At 54.3% G+C, this 14,592-nt stretch overlaps 2 protein-coding genes across 10 annotated transcripts; one reads left to right on the top strand and one right to left on the bottom strand.

The window, feature by feature from the left end:
* The first annotated feature begins 5,044 nt into the window (after positions 1–5,044).
* ELOVL1 (ELOVL fatty acid elongase 1) lies at positions 5,045–9,895 on the top strand. Of its 7 annotated transcripts, XM_022575472.3 has the most exons (9): positions 5,088–5,174; positions 5,897–5,987; positions 7,697–7,756; positions 7,944–8,134; positions 8,312–8,392; positions 8,518–8,574; positions 8,664–8,769; positions 8,852–8,988; positions 9,165–9,895. In XM_022575472.3, exons 3-9 carry the CDS (start codon positions 7,711–7,713, stop codon positions 9,384–9,386), a joined length of 840 nt encoding a protein of 279 aa, XP_022431180.1. In that variant the 5' UTR covers positions 5,088–5,174; positions 5,897–5,987; positions 7,697–7,710; the 3' UTR covers positions 9,387–9,895. The 7 variants fall into 7 exon arrangements, with proteins under 7 accessions (XP_089750819.1, XP_022431179.1, XP_022431180.1 ...); XM_022575471.3 differs by lacking the exon at positions 5,897–5,987 and having other exon boundaries at positions 5,047–5,174; XM_030759941.2 differs by lacking the exons at positions 5,088–5,174; positions 5,897–5,987 and adding an exon at positions 6,397–6,535.
* Positions 9,896–10,030: 135 nt separating this feature from the next.
* On the bottom strand, positions 10,031–14,126 carry CDC20 (cell division cycle 20). Of its 3 annotated transcripts, none has more exons than XM_089894669.1 (11): positions 14,023–14,114; positions 13,676–13,885; positions 13,413–13,561; positions 13,229–13,325; positions 12,918–13,046; positions 12,621–12,817; positions 12,407–12,501; positions 12,029–12,257; positions 11,752–11,877; positions 10,694–10,811; positions 10,031–10,326 (listed from the first exon to the last, which is right to left on the bottom strand). In XM_089894669.1, the coding sequence occupies exons 2-11, from the start codon at positions 13,854–13,856 to the stop codon at positions 10,148–10,150; spliced, it is 1,500 nt and encodes a 499-aa protein (XP_089750795.1). In that variant the 5' UTR covers positions 13,857–13,885; positions 14,023–14,114; the 3' UTR covers positions 10,031–10,147. The 3 variants fall into 3 exon arrangements, with proteins under 3 accessions (XP_089750795.1, XP_030615800.1, XP_022431178.1); XM_030759940.2 differs by having other exon boundaries at positions 10,033–10,326; positions 13,676–13,864; positions 13,993–14,077; XM_022575470.3 differs by having other exon boundaries at positions 10,036–10,326; positions 13,676–13,864; positions 14,023–14,126.
* Between the last annotated feature and the right edge of the window lie 466 nt (positions 14,127–14,592).

The raw sequence follows: 14,592 nt of genomic DNA on the forward strand, positions 1-14,592 counted from the left end.
CCAAACTGCATTCACTTCCTCCATCCTGCTCCACCTGCATTATCCAGCGTGCCAACCTTGCTGTCAGTTCTGGGTCCTCTCTCTGCTCTATCCCCTCTTCTTCCTTCTCACTCCGTTGCTCTAGGTTAGGCCCTCACTCTGTCACACCTGTGCCTCTGAGCTGGTCTCCCACCTGCTCTCCCTTCCTCTGCTTTCCTCTTGATAATCTCACTCTCACCAGGTTTTTCGTTATCAATAACAATGGGGATCATACCAACCCCTTAAAAATCTTCAGGGACATCCCAGTACAAATAAAACTCCTCAGTCTTTCATTTAAAACACTTCATGATTTGGGGCCAACCTCCTTTTTAACCTAGCATATGAAGGCCTTTCACTCACCATATCCTTTAGCCAAACAGAATCACTTGCAATTCTCTACTCCCGTCCTGTGCTTCCCTCCATTCATCCCTTTGTCCACACTTTTTCCTCAGCTTGGAACATCTATGTTGCTTCCACCTCACTTGCTGTGTGACCTTGAGAAAATCCTTCACCCTTTCTGATTTTGTTTTTTTTTCCATCTGTTAAGCAGTGATCATAGTACTTACCTTACAGGTAAGTACTTACAGGTAAGTACTTACAGGTAAGTATTTACCTTACAGGACTGAACCATAAGAGCATATGGAAAGCAGCTGGCCCTACACTTGCCAGAGAAAGTATTGAACAGTAAGCTGCGTTTCCTCTTTTCCCCTTTTGGCCCTTCTCCCACATCTTCCAGATCTTGCTAACTCTCTTTCTTCCACCTTGATAACCTCCCCTGGATTGTCCCCTCACCAAAGCCTTCCCTTTTCTCTTTCCAGAGCTCTTCCTGCACATTCTATCGCAGCCCTCTCCCCCAAGCTGAGTTTCTTTACTTCAGTTCAGTGAACACTGAATGATACCCATAATGCGTTGGCATTGGCTACCTACAATGGATCAGACCTTGCCCCTGACCTCTCAAGGGTCCAGGCAATCCCCAAATTCCAGATGGTGTGATGACTGTTTGCATGCAGCCTCTCTCTTCTGCTGGCCGGATATCTTTCCTTCAGCCAAGGTCCCAGCCTTAGGCAGAGGACACTAGTGAGCTAAGGCCCAGGGACGTGCAGAATGATTAACTGATGAGCCCTTCACCCTCGTCTTCACTCCACTGTCCTCACGGACTCAGCCCTCTGCTCAGCTCCTCTGTGTGGATACTGTGTAGAAAGCGCCCTTTGCCCTTTACAGGATGGGGAAGGGAGAAGCTTGACACAGGCCCTGGGAGGCTGCTTCCCTTCCTATCTGCCACTCCTGCTGTCTCTCAGCCTCGACCCTCAGTGCCTGTTGTTCTCAGCCAGTTCCCCTGTGTCTCCCATGCCCTGTTCCCTCCACGGCTTCACCTGCTCCCTCCCTCACCCACTCATGCACATACAGGCATACCTTTTCCCATTTTTTCCTGCTTCTGTGATCCCATTTACCTTTAGTTTTTCTGCAGAAACATATAAAGCTGCATAATCGGGGAAACAGAGTTGTTAACGTTCACGCAGATGGTGGTTTTCAGGCTGAACATTGGAGACGGTAAATCAGTAGTTTGTCTTCTGGGGAAAGAGGATGGAGAAAGGCCCCTCAGAGAGCCGTGAGTAAGATGTGAGTCAGAGAGAACGGGGCCAAGGGGACGTTGTCACATCACTTCCCGTTAGTCAGGAAGGCGCCAGGTATTTCAGGGGGAGTTTCAGCTGTTGGACTGCCTATTATTCCCTACCCACACGAACACCTGGCCTTTATCCTTATCAAGACAGTTCCTGGACCCCTTCAGCTTCTCCAGTTCATCAGCCTGCCCCTGGTGTAGGTACCCTTCTGCGGACCCTCTTACCTCCAAGGCCTTCATCCTAGCTTCTCTGCAGGTCCCAAATGGTCCCATTTCCTCCCAGTCCACTGACAAGGTTATCCTTCTTTTCTATGTATTTCAGACTGGGAGGGGTTCTCTTAAGCCAAAGGCTAACCCGTCCATGTGCGCTGGATCTCACTGCCTTCCATACAGCACATAAACACGCTCAAGCCCCTTCCCATTAAAAACAACCCTTAGAATCAATCTGGAGGTGAGAGCGAGGCACTGATATTTTTAAAACTTCCCAGGTGGTTCTAGTGTGTAGCCAGGGCTGAAAAAGATAAACAATTAAAATCCAAACTTCTTACCAAGCGAGGCATACATGGCTCTTCATAACTGACTCTTGCTGACATTTCCCCCTTAGCTATACGACCTTTGGGCTGGAGCCACACCAAACTACCCAGAGCTCCCTAAACCTGCCACATCTCCTGCTTCTATGCCTTCACACACATGCTTCCCTCTGCCTGGAATACGTTCCCCTGCCTTCTAGAAAGCGTCCTTTAATGCTCAGCTTTGGTGTCATTTCTTTGAAGGCTTCAAGAACTAATCCCCACCTTGGGGTAAGGTGCCCCCCTTGGTGCTCTCTTAACTCTCTGGGTTTATCTCTGTGGGAATGCCCCCCACACGCTTCTGTAATTGTTAATTTATACGTCTGTCTTCTCGTCTAGACTGTGAGTATTTTGCAGTAACCCCAGGGCCATGGAGATACCATTTGGTAGGACCTCGGGTGGTCTATAGGTGGTCTATATCAGATATTTGAAGACGCTTTCTCCTAGGACTAGGACAGGAACTGAAGGAAGTGAGTCTTTGGGCATGTTCATTCATGTAGTCAGTGGGCATTTACTGAGGGATTGCTGTGGTCATTTACCCGCGTGGTCCAGGTGAGTAATGGATAGTTGAAGTTCTCTATCTCTAACGGACCTCTGGAACTGTTTCATCATTTATAATAGTCGACTTTGTTCATCTCTAGATGGACACTTAGTCCAAAGCCCCTCAATAGTGCTCTCTGAACGGTGCTTTGCACACAGTAAGCATTTAGGAAATGTTTGTTAAATGAATGCTTATGAATCTACATACAAGTATATACCTTCTTGCTTCCCCCCTTGTCTATGATATGTCAAGATAGAAGCCATGCTGAGCACTTTACCTGGGTCATCTCCTTTAATCTTCACAACAATCATATGAGACAGGTACCGTTGTTCACATTTTATGGAGGTTCAGCCACTTACATTAAGTCATATAGGTACTAAGTGGAAGATTTAAATTCAGGCCTTTGGAGTTAGGTGTGACCCCAAAGCCACTGAAGTATACCTAACACAGTAAATATTTATTGACTCAACAGATAGTACCACCCCAAGGGAAGTAGAAAGTCTTTTGAATTCTTAATGTTTTCCCCACTTGACTCTGGGTCCCTTGACCTCTCTTCCACTTCACACATTTCTCATTCACTCTAATATTCCACAAACATCGTGGAGGGTCAAGTGAGTCTGACATTAGGCCAGATGCTAGAGGTACAGAGACAACTAAAACATAGTGAGGGGGCACGCAGATAACTGCATTGCAGGGAGATTGTGGAAGCGAAGGCAGGGACTGATTTATTGCCTGGGAGAGCGGCTTGTATCTTGTATTGAGTTAGGAGACAAGGCTTGGAGGGGTGGGGGGATATGAAAGACGCTGATATCCTTGGGGAACAGTTGAAGCATAGGACGTGGCCCAGGAGAATAGCACTGGTAGAATGGGAGGCTGAGGGCCAGATCAGGTAGCCCGTCGTGTACCATGCTAAGAAGTTTGAGCCTTTTGAATAGTTGAATTCTTTTGCCATTTCCTTTCAAGCATAGGTACTAATGGGCTAGATCATAGCTGTACTTTGGCTCTGACCTCTTAACTCTGAGACTAAACTTCCACATAGCTAGATCCCACCACCGAGGAACACATTATTTCTTCCAAACCACCACCTCCTCTGAATTCCACGTGTACATCATATAATCCTGTATGCAGTTATTAGCACTGTTTCAGGCGCTGCTGGAGATACAGATTTCATTTCGCAGAAACCTAGTCCTCACCCCCAGTAGTTCAGTCTACTTGGTGAGTGTGTGGGTGAGGGAAGGGAGAGCGCACGGAGCCAGACCACACAGCTAAGTGTACAGAGAGGGCCCAGCTGTCTTGGGGAAATCTCCAGTGTCTGCTTCTCCAATCCCGTCAGTTTCCAAACCTTCTTAGGTCAGGGTGCTCTCTCACCTGGTCTCCCCGCCAGTACCCTCATCTCACTGGATGCCAGAGCAAAGTGATTGGGCTAGGCAGTAAACCCCATGCAGGGACGGCACCTGCCTCGTTCATTGATGTTCCACCAGCACTTAACCCCGTACGTGGTCGAAAAATATGAGATGAATATTTAACAATACAGGTCTGATTGTAGCCTCCTCAACTCTTCAGTTTCTCCTCTGCTTCCAGAAGAAACCAAACCGCTCCATGTGGCCTTCAAGACCACTACATTCAGCCACAGCGGGCGTCGCTTCCCTCCTTTTCCTTCACTGCCTTGAAGGCCAGTGTAGCCAGTGATTCACTAACTGTTGCTGCCCCAGGCTACTTGCATTCGCCCACCTCCAGTCCACACAATCCTTTCAACAACTCCTAACGCTAGGCTCATCCAGGCTTATGGGCTGGTAGGGAAGGCTTCCCCGCGCAGCCTCTCCCTCGGGCTGAGACCTCCCCGCTGCCCAAGTCCGCTCTCCGCACACACACAGGCTGCCTGCAGCCCACCCCTCCGGTCCCACCCTCTAGACAGGGAGCTCTTTGCGGGGAGGGCTGACCCTGGAACTTTTCCCAGGGTCCCAGGCCGGGTGGACCGGCCGCGAAAGAAGCTGTGTTGGTCTTGTTGGTGGATAAACCCCCAGAGGGCCCAGAATGAGGCCATGCGCAGGCTGAACGTCAGGAAGGCGCAGGGTGCAACTGGGGCGGGCCGGGGCCAGGCCGCGCGAGCTGACGGAGATGGGAGGCGATGCGGCGGGAAGGGGTAGGGAGCAGGGGCTGGGCGTGCTTCCTGCCCGGGGCCCGGCGGCCCGCCCCCGCCCCCGCCCCCACCCCGCGGGCCCAGCAGAGACGGGGCTGGCCGGCCCCTCCTGCCTCAGCCCGCGGCCCAATCAGCGGGCGCCCCCCCCCCGGCCCGCCCCCTCCCCCTCTGGTGACAGAAAGTCGGCCCAGCAGATGAGGAAGTGGCAGGCAGCCTGGCCCTGGGGACACCTCTCCGGCCCTGCTCCTTCCGAGCCCTCCACGACTGCCCGCCTGGCCCCCACTGGTGAGTCGGGACCTCCCAGGGCGGGCTCGCCACGTGCCCAGGCCCCTGCCCCGCTGGGCCGCCCGGCCTGCCCTGCCCTGCCCAGGCTGTGGGCGAGGCCGTTCCTGGGGAGGGTGGGTGGGAGGTCCCAGCTCTCCGGGGCTGGGCCTCCCCAGCAGCCTCCCTCCCGCCAGGCCCCCATTTGCTTGAACCTGGGCCTTCCTCTACCACCTCCTTCTCTTGCCCCTCTCCCCCTCTTACTCCTTCCAACCCTTGGCGCCCTTGTGCACCGCCACCGCCCCCTTCCTTTGCCTGTCTGCCTTTCCCTTTCATCCATCTGAAAGGAAGGAAGGACCAGACTGAGTTCCCCCACTGGGGACACACCCAGATTCAGCTCAGACTTGGGGAGAGGTCCTTCCAGAAGCCTCGAGCCACCCCTGACCTCCAGGGTGCATGCGTGTGTAGGCTGGGGGGAGGTGAACTTGGGGATGCTGGCTGAGAGAGCCTGGGAGATAACAAGCTGGCAAGCTCACATGGGCCGAGAGGAACTGTGTGTTAGATCACATGCTTCTGGGTAGGCCCTACCCCAGAATAAGCAGCCAACAAAAGTCTGATTGTGAATGAATGAATGAATGAATGAATGGTGACTGCCATCCGTGAAAAGAGAGCTGTGGGGGTGCCTGACCCAGGACAGGTATATGTCTGCACACAGTGTGGGTGATGTTGGGTTCGTTCACCTGCAGGTGGGCTGTGTGAGTTTATGTATGTGACCACATTCATCTGAGACTCAGACGTGTGAGGAAACCTGCGTTTGAGCACAAGCACTTGCACATGGTAATGCGGGTCCTGTGAAAGAGTGTGTGTGTGTTTGGGTGTGTTTGCCAGTGTGAACGTAGCTAGGAGCAGGCCTGAGTGTTAGAGACCATGCATGTCAAAGTCCATGAAGACTTGTCCGGGTGGTCAGAGTGTCAGAGGAGGGCACTTGCAGCCTGCAGGAGCCAGGTGGGCTCTGCGTGCACGTGCGTGCTATAGCCGCTGGCGAGTTGTCGTTGGTGGCGGGGAGCTGTGACGGGCTGTGTGTATGGGAGGACTTGGAGCCTGACCTTGATGGGACAGTTGTGGGTCGGCATGGAAGTTGGGGGAGCGTCTGTGACATGTGTGTGTGAGGGGCGCGTGTGCAGCCTCCGTAGCTGTGTCAGAAGGTGTGTTCTTCACTTAGTACCTGCACAGGTGCTTCTCTGGGTAGAGGGAGCCTGGCCGACCAGAGTGCAGGCAGCTCGCAGAGCATCTGCTGTCCTGGCTGTTCGGGGAACGCCTTGCCCCTCTGGGACTGCCTCGAGTCCCAGGCTGTCCTCCGCCTGGGCCAAGGCTTTTGTGTCCCGGTGAGCCCTCCCCCGACATTCCTTCAGGCTCTGAGGGGAAGAGGGCCTAGCCCATTATGACCCCCTACTTGAGGGAGGGGAAGATTCCTGAGACCTCCCCTACTCCCCACCTCCTCACATGCCACTCCCTGCCCCTCCCTGGGAGAGAAGGGTGATGGTACCCATTCTGAAGTAGGACAAACTGAGAATTTATGGCTAATTTAGGAGGGGATGCTGGGTGTGGGTTTTCAGCAGTTCTCTTTGGGCCAAGGCTAGGCCTGGGGCTGGCGTCCTGGGAGGTTTCTAGCCAAAACCTAGAACCTTAGCTCATCTGACTGGTCTGGGGTGGGCGGGTGGTGAGTCCTGAGCTTTACTTGGCTTTCTCAATCCTGGTGGGTCCCCCAGGTACTGACCTGTGGCCTGGACCCACCCTCCACCCCATGTGCAGTACAGCGGGGCGAGCAGAGGGCGGGGCTGCTGCCAGATCTAGTCAGACAGGTGGAGCCGCCAGGGCAGGAGTCTCAAAGAGCCAGGCTCCTGGAGAGGGAGGGTGAGAGGAGAGCTCCGGAGACGAGAGGAGAGGCTGGAGGTGAGAGCCAAGGAGGGCAGAGGAGAGCCCGAGGGGGTGACTCAGCAGGGGAGAGGACAGGAGGGACCATCCCGGGAGATGTGCATCCTGAAATGGGGCAGGAGAAGTTGAAGGGGAGGACCCCTGGAGAGAAGGAAGACTCCAGGGCTGGAGAGGTGAGGGACTGGCGAGGAAGGGAGAGGAGGTTCGTTCTGGAGGTGAGTTCCCTGTTGGTAGGAAGTAAGACTCTCTGGAAAGAGACCAGAAATTGAGAGTCCTCTTGTGGAAGAAGGGAGGGGAGGTCAGGAAGTAAAAATCTCTGGAGAGGAGCAGAGCGTGAGGAGAGGAGAGGAAGGTGTGGAGAGGAAGGGCGGAAGAGCCCTTCCCAGGCAGGCAGGGTATGCGGGAAGCAGATCCCGCCCCCCACCCCGAGCGGCCTCCTGCTCACCCTAGTCCCCAGCAATTCCTTCCTCTCACTGCTCTGTCCTTTCTGCAGTGAGGTGTTGGGAGTTGTCGCGTCTGGTCTGTGTCCTGTCTGTGGGTCAGGGGTGAAATTGGGGCGTGGGGGGAACACAGTCGGCCCTGTCTGACACCCATCCTCCCTACCTCGCCAGAGTCCTTAGCCAGGATGGAGGCTGTTGTGAACTTGTACCAGGAGATGATGAAGCATGCAGGTGAGATGCTGTCCTCCAACCCTTTCTCCCTCCCACCCTGGCATCCCTGGATCTAGGGCTGTCTCCTAATGGTGGAGAGTCCCTTCAAATCCCTTGACCCTTTGTGACCTGACCTCATGTCTGCACACCTGGTGGGGACCCTTTGTACTCTGTGACCCTTCCTGACTCCTTTGACCCTTATTCACAGATCCCCGGATCCAGGGCTACCCTCTGATGGGGTCCCCCCTGCTAATGACCTCTATCCTCCTGACCTACGTGTACTTCGTTCTTTCACTTGGGCCTCGCGTCATGGCCAATCGGAAGCCCTTCCAGCTCCGCAGCTTCATGGTTGTCTACAACTTCTCACTGGTGGCATTTTCCCTCTACATCGTCTATGAGGTGGGCCCCCAGGACGCCTAGGCTTTAATTCCTGCCGGCAGGATAAGGGGCAGGCCCTAGGGCCAGAGCATGGCATCTCCTTTCCAGAGAGGCTCAGCTCTATTTCTCCATCTAGAGAACAGAAGAGACTTGGGGGAGGGAGGGAAGTCTGGCGGTCTAATCCACACCCCTTCATAGTTCCTGATGTCTGGCTGGCTGAGCACCTACACCTGGCGCTGTGACCCAGTGGACTTTTCCAACAATCCCGAGGCACTGAGGGTAAGTGGGGACGGAGGCCAGGTCCTTAGCAGCCTGGGGTTAGGAGCAGTTTGGATGTGCCCTGTGCTCATGAGCCAGTTTAGAGAGGCTCTTGGCGGTCCTAAGGCTGCCCTGACTTCTTACAGATGGTTCGAGTGGCCTGGCTCTTCCTGTTCTCCAAGTTCATTGAGCTGATGGACACGGTGAGTAGTTACATGAGATTCGAGAACTTATGGGGAGAAGGGAGTGAGAGGCCCTGGCTCTGAAACCCCTTACCCCACTCTTCTCTCAGGTGATCTTTATTCTCCGGAAGAAAGATGGACAGGTGACCTTCCTACATGTCTTCCACCACTCAGTGCTTCCCTGGAGCTGGTGGTGGGGGGTAAAATTTGCTCCAGGTGAGTGGTGAAGACCACGGGGGAGGAGGGACAGGCACTGGGGACCAGAGGCCCAACTCAGGTCCTGATTGTCCATGCACAGGAGGAATGGGCTCTTTCCACGCCATGATCAACTCCTCTGTGCACGTCATCATGTACCTGTACTATGGATTGTCTGCCCTTGGCCCTGTGGCTCAGCCCTACCTTTGGTGGAAAAAGCACATGACAGCTGTCCAGCTGGTGAGGGGCCTGAGCCTGACCTACAACCATCCCCTCAACATTCTGGTCTGGATCCTACCTTTAGCCAGCCTACTTCACCTTTGACCCCAGCCCTCCCTACTCAGCATTCTGTTTTTCTACCCCCTTTCCCTCCGGTCCTCTCACTGTGCCCTTTGACCCTTGCCTTTCTGTCCTAGATCCAGTTTGTCCTGGTCTCGCTGCACATCTCCCAGTACTACTTCATGCCCGGCTGTAACTACCAGTATCCAATCATCATCCATCTCATCTGGATGTACGGCACCATCTTCTTCTTGCTCTTCTCCAATTTCTGGTATCAGTCTTACACCAAAGGCAAGCGGCTGCCCCGTGTACTTCAGCAAAATGGAGCTCCAGGTACTGCCAAAGTCAAGGCTAACTGAGAAACATGGCCTAGCTAGGCGCCCACCTAAGTGCCTCAGGACTGCACCTCGGGCAGCATCTGTCATTGTCCTCCCCAGCTACACCTGTGACCAGGGCTTATGTGGTCAGGACTGAGCAGGTGACAGGTCCTCTGCTCCCCACAGCTGGTACACAGGGACCACTGCTTCCATTCCTCCTCTTCTGGCCAGCCCCAGGGACAAGGCCTCGTTGCTCTCTGCCACTCCAGAGCCAGGGGCCGAAAGGGCTGGACACTTATTTCCCCCTCCCTGCCTTACACGTGGGAGAGGAGCACTCAGGGCTGGTCCCCACCAGGGTCGTGTGGCCTTTTTCCTCACACTGAAGAGGTCAGCAATAATCTGTCACTGTGGACCCAGGCTCCCTCCTTCTCCACCCCACACTGAAGTAGGAGCTTCTTGGCCAAAGGTCAGGGTGGTGGGGGCCTGGGAATACAGCCTGTGGAGGCTGCTCACTCCTTTATGTCTTCATTAAAAGTGACAGAGGAAACCGCTGAGGCTGTGTGTGTACATGTGTGAATGGAGGAGGTGGGTACAAAGCCTGCCAGCCTGTCTGCAAACAGGAGGGATGGTCAAGGTGCCCACAGGATGGATGTTTCTAGCTCTCTGATCACAGTAGAGAGGAGCCCCGGGGAAGGCTGCTGGGACAGAGGTCATGCCAGGAGAAGAGGGAGACGTGACTTTATTAGAAAAGTAAAAAAAAAAAAAAAAAAAAAAAAAGGCAAAAAACTGAGCTGAGTTGGTCCTTAACGGATGCCTTGGTGGATGAGGCTGCTTTTGGCTGCACTGGCCTTCTCCCGCTCCCGCCGCCGGGCAGCGTCCAACTCAAAGCAGCGCCACAGCCGCAGGGTCTCGTCTGCTGCTGCTGACGCCACTGTGGCCCCATCTGGGCTCATGGTCAGACTAAGGACCCGGGCTGTGTGACCTGGGGCGTGAGGAGGGAAGAAGGGAGAGCAGTGCAAGTGAAGGTAGATACCTACAGCCTTCCAATTTTGAGAACTTGTTTATAACAGTCTGAGATAATTAACAATTCACACACTATAAAGTTCATCCTTTTAAAGTGTACAGTTCATTGGTTCCTAGTATATTCAGAGTTGTGCAACCATCACAACAGTAATTCCAGAATTTTTTCATCGCTCCATAAAGAAAGTCCTCATTACCCTCTCCCCTCAGCCTCTAGCAACCATAAATCTGTTTTCTCCCTCTCTGCATTTGCCTCTTCTGGACATTTCATATAAATAGTCATACAATACGTGCCCTTTTGTTTCTGGCTTCTGTCACTTAGCACCTACCTTTCAGCTCAGCCACCTTGGCCATGGTTGGGTACTTCCAAATAACCAGCTGGTTCTGGGCAAAGCCATGGCCTGAGATGAGCTCCTTGTAGTGGGGAGACCAGAGGATGGAGCACACCTGTGGAGAGGGAATGGCATGGGCATGACGTACATAGAGCCAACACTACTCAAATCAGAACCAAGTCCACCGTGGTGTTAGCCACCCTACCAGGTGCTACGGACTCAGACTTGAATGACTGTAGTCCTTACAAAAGCCTTTGGAGAGTTATAACTGTTATTCACTTTACAGATCAGGAATCAAGCAGAAGGAAGTTCAGCGAGTTGCTTAAGATCACATGCAAGTTAAGTTAGTAGGAGGCAGAGCCAGAATTTGAACCTGAGCCCAAGGTTAGAATGAAGGCTGCATGTGCTGGGCAAGGGGGTGGCAAGAGGAAGCTGCAGTGCTTGCAGGGAGACACACCAGCAAGAGCCTCTAAAGCATTTGGATTATATACTGTAGGTGATAGGGAGCCCTTGCAGGGTTTAAAGAGGACAGAAACAGACCACCCAGACCAGTGTAGAGGACAGACTGGAAGAGATATGAAAAGAGGACAGACTGGAAGAGATATGAAAAGACCAGTGCTGTGAGCCTCCACCGGGGAGAAGGATGAGGCTGAGGGGAGGGGACACGTGTAAATGATATTCTGAGGTAAAACTGAGACATCTTGGTGACTAGGTGGGGAGGATGAAAGATTCTAGGTTTTTCAGATTTCTGAGTGGTGTCCCTCACAACAACATAGGAGGATGAGGAATGCATTTCAGGGAGGCAAGGAGAAGTGACAAGTTTAATTTGGGACATATTAGGGTGGTGCCACCTATAGCACATGGCGTTAGAGACAAGCTCTCTGTGGACTGTTGGAAATGTGGGTCTGGAGCTCATGAGTGAGAGCTGAGTTAGAAGTTTGGAAACCATCAGGGTATAGCATCGGTGAAGCCACTGGAGGGGACATGGTTGCCCAGAAGGCTATATAGAATTAAGATCGCATCTGGGAGTGAGAGGCTGGAATAAGGAAGACTACCTGGGAATGGGCATCCACAGCACTCAGACAGGCCCCAGAGCAGACGTTCCAGATACGAATGTGTCGATCACTTGTGCCCCCTCCAGTTGCCAGGACATTGGGCTGCCAGGGACACCAAGCTACAGCCTAGGTGTGATAAAAAGTTGGGGTCAGCAGGTACTAGAGCTAGACACAGAGCTATAGGGCTCACAGATTAACCCAGTCCAATGCCACCATCCCATGTCCCCAGAGGTTCTGAGTGAGAGTCTGCAGAGGCCCAGCCCAGCCCCACTCTCACCTTGACAGCCCCTTGATGCTGGGTGAATGTCTGCAGAGGAACCCAGCCACCTTCTCCAGGAGCACTAGGCCACACGTTGACCAAGTTATCGTTGCCGCCACTGGCTAAATGTCGTCCATCTGGGGCCCAGCGCAGCCCACACACTTCCTGGCTGTGGCCACTCAATGTGGCCACATGGTGTTCTGCTACCCTAACATCATGGTGGTGGATGTGGCCAGAGCGTGAGCCACTGCAGGAGGAAAGAAGGGAATCAGGTCCTATAGCAGTGCCAAACGCCACCAGCAGGCCAGAGCTGCTTCAGTTCAGAGGTGTACAGTCCGGGGAGAGGGGGCCAAAATCATAGACTGATTTTGTAACAGACTAGCAAAAACCACTAACCTGGACAGGATATAGCTATTCCAACAGAGGGAGCCCACTCGGGCAGAATGACTGGTCATGTTTCGAAGCCGTTTCTGCTGTTGCACATCCCATAGCTACAGAGAGAGAAGACCATGAAGACCAGGGCTTGGCATTAACATCCTCCTGCTGGGCAAGGTCCCTGGGGGTCTTGTTCTGGGGAACAATAGAGCTGCAGCACAGGGACAAGTCTCACCTGCACCTCAGCACTGCTGGTGCCCACAGCCAGGTAGTTGCCCTCTTTGATCCAGGCCACAGAAGATATATAGTCCCCAGGCTGCTCCAATTGCAGCAGCTGCAGGATGTCACCAGAGCTAGCACTCCACAAGTACACACTGTTGTCCAAAGCCACAGCCAGTACATTCCCAGAGCTCCAATCCACAAGGTTCAGGTCTGCCAGAGGGGGAAGGGAAGAGCATGAGCTTTCTAGTTTGCCTAGTCCCTCTCTCTCCCTTTTTCTCCATCCACCGGTCAGGGAGAAGGCTGCACTTACAGTAGTCATTCCGGATTTCAGGGGCGTCCAGGATCCGGTCTGGCAGGGAAGGAATGTAACGGCAGGTCTTCCTGCTGGAGCTGGGCGTGGCCTTCTGGCTATAGAGCACTTTCAGTCTGTTCTGGTAACCTGTAGCAACGGAGTAGGTCTAGACATTGGGAGAACTGACACCTCCCCCTGCCCCTAACCAGGAAGGCCAGAGAAGCACCTTCACTCCTCTCAGTCTTAGGTGGGAAGAGCCATCTCATCTATCCCGAGCCCTGGGGATGGAATGACACCTCCCTCCAAGAGCTGAAAACTTCAGGTCTTACCCTCTGGGGCATTTTGTGGTTTTCCACTGAGCCGAAGGATCTTGGCTTCCTCCACATCAAAACCGTTCAGGTTCAAAGCCCATGCTTTCTGATGCTCCTGGCACATAAGGGTGGTGGTGAGGTGGTGGTATCATCCAGATTATACAGATCGGTTTCCTGCCTTAAGCCCCCCTGGGACACATACCTTCTTGGTGGGCGTCTGACTGTCTTCGGGCTGGTTCTCCTTGCTCAGCAGGAAGCTAGCGACCTCCATCTGGGAAGCACTGCGATGGGGGATATAGCGGTCACCGCCAGGTTTGCTGGGAGTGGTCTGATTCTTGGAGCTGGATTTGCCTGGGGCAGGGAGAGGGAAGTCAGACTGTCACAACAGGCTCCCATGGGAGCAGTCGTGAAGGCTGTTCTCAGCCCTTCCCTCTTCCTGACCGCGTCCCGCCGCACCCTACTGACCGGGAGTTCGGCCCGGGGTCCTGCCGGCACTGTGGGATCGGTTGGCTGCCCGCATAGGCGAGGGGGCCGGCCCCGCGGCTTCCTTCGCCTTGCGCTGCCAGCGCGCAGGGGGTGCATTGGGGATGGGTGTATCCAGCTGCAGCAGCGAGTGCAGGTCACTCTCGAACACGAACTGGGCCATGGGAGTGTCTGGAGGGGGAGGGTTACCCACTGAGCCCCGGAGGAAGAAAGGCGACCGTGCTCTGGGACAGCCGACCACACAGGGCCACCCCCGGCCGCAGCCCCTCCCAGCCCGGCACCCCCGGCCGCGGCCTCACCCCGGTTCGCTCGGCCCAGCCGCCTCTCACCGTCAGCTCAAAGCAGACTCCGATTCCAGACCGGCCTTAGCAGTGCGGATTTACACTTCTTAAACTCTCCGCTCCGAGCACTCATTGGCTCCTTCAAAACCCAACCGTCGCAACTGTCGCCCTTGCCCATTGGCCTCCACAGCACAGGGGGCGGGTCTTCCGGGGCAAGTCGCAGATCTCACGGGAGTCCAGCAGTGGAGCGGGGTTTGAAGGGTGGGAGAGAGGCAAAGGCAGGTCCTGCGCCACCAGGTGTCGGAAAGCGGGGCTGGGCTGGGCGCGTCGCGTCGCGTCGCGTCTGGGGGCGGGGCCTGAGCTGCGTGCATTCCCCAGTCGCTTCCATTCATTCCTCAGCCTCCCCGCACCCGCCCTTCACGCTTAACTCTGCTTGTGGATCGTGTTTATGATACAAAGTGCAGGACTCGGCGTAATGACGTAAAGCACTTGAGCCTTTTTAGAGGAGGTTACATGCAGTGGCCGGCCGGGCAGCCGGCCCGCGGGCAGGGAGGCCGGGGCAGGAGTTGATTGAGCAGCTTAGAAGCAGAAAGAAGGCGGGAGCGTCCACTGTTAGCT

This window comes from Delphinapterus leucas, chromosome 1 (genome assembly GCF_059928025.1).
Source record: "Delphinapterus leucas isolate spDelLeu-1000000601 "Yukka" chromosome 1, BTC_Dleu_Yukka2, whole genome shotgun sequence".
Lineage (NCBI taxonomy): Eukaryota > Metazoa > Chordata > Mammalia > Artiodactyla > Monodontidae > Delphinapterus > Delphinapterus leucas.

Excerpts from the sequence above, each read along its gene's own strand:
- CDC20 (XM_089894669.1), bottom strand. The coding sequence starts at position 13,856 with ATGGCCCAGTTCGTGTTCGAGAGTGACCTGCACTCGCTGCTGCAGCTG. Across the intron at positions 13,562-13,675 it reads GACCCCGGGCCGAACTCCCG|GCAAATCCAGCTCCAAGAAT; the intron begins GTCAGTAGGGTG and ends TCCCTGCCCCAG. Across the intron at positions 13,047-13,228 it reads ACCACAAAATGCCCCAGAGG|GTTACCAGAACAGACTGAAA; the intron begins GTAAGACCTGAA and ends CCGTTGCTACAG.
- ELOVL1 (XM_022575471.3), top strand. The coding sequence starts at position 5,084 with ATGAGGAAGTGGCAGGCAGCCTGGCCCTGGGGACACCTCTCCGGCCCT. Across the intron at positions 5,175-7,696 it reads TGCCCGCCTGGCCCCCACTG|AGTCCTTAGCCAGGATGGAG; the intron begins GTGAGTCGGGAC and ends CTACCTCGCCAG. Across the intron at positions 8,989-9,164 it reads ACATGACAGCTGTCCAGCTG|ATCCAGTTTGTCCTGGTCTC; the intron begins GTGAGGGGCCTG and ends TTTCTGTCCTAG.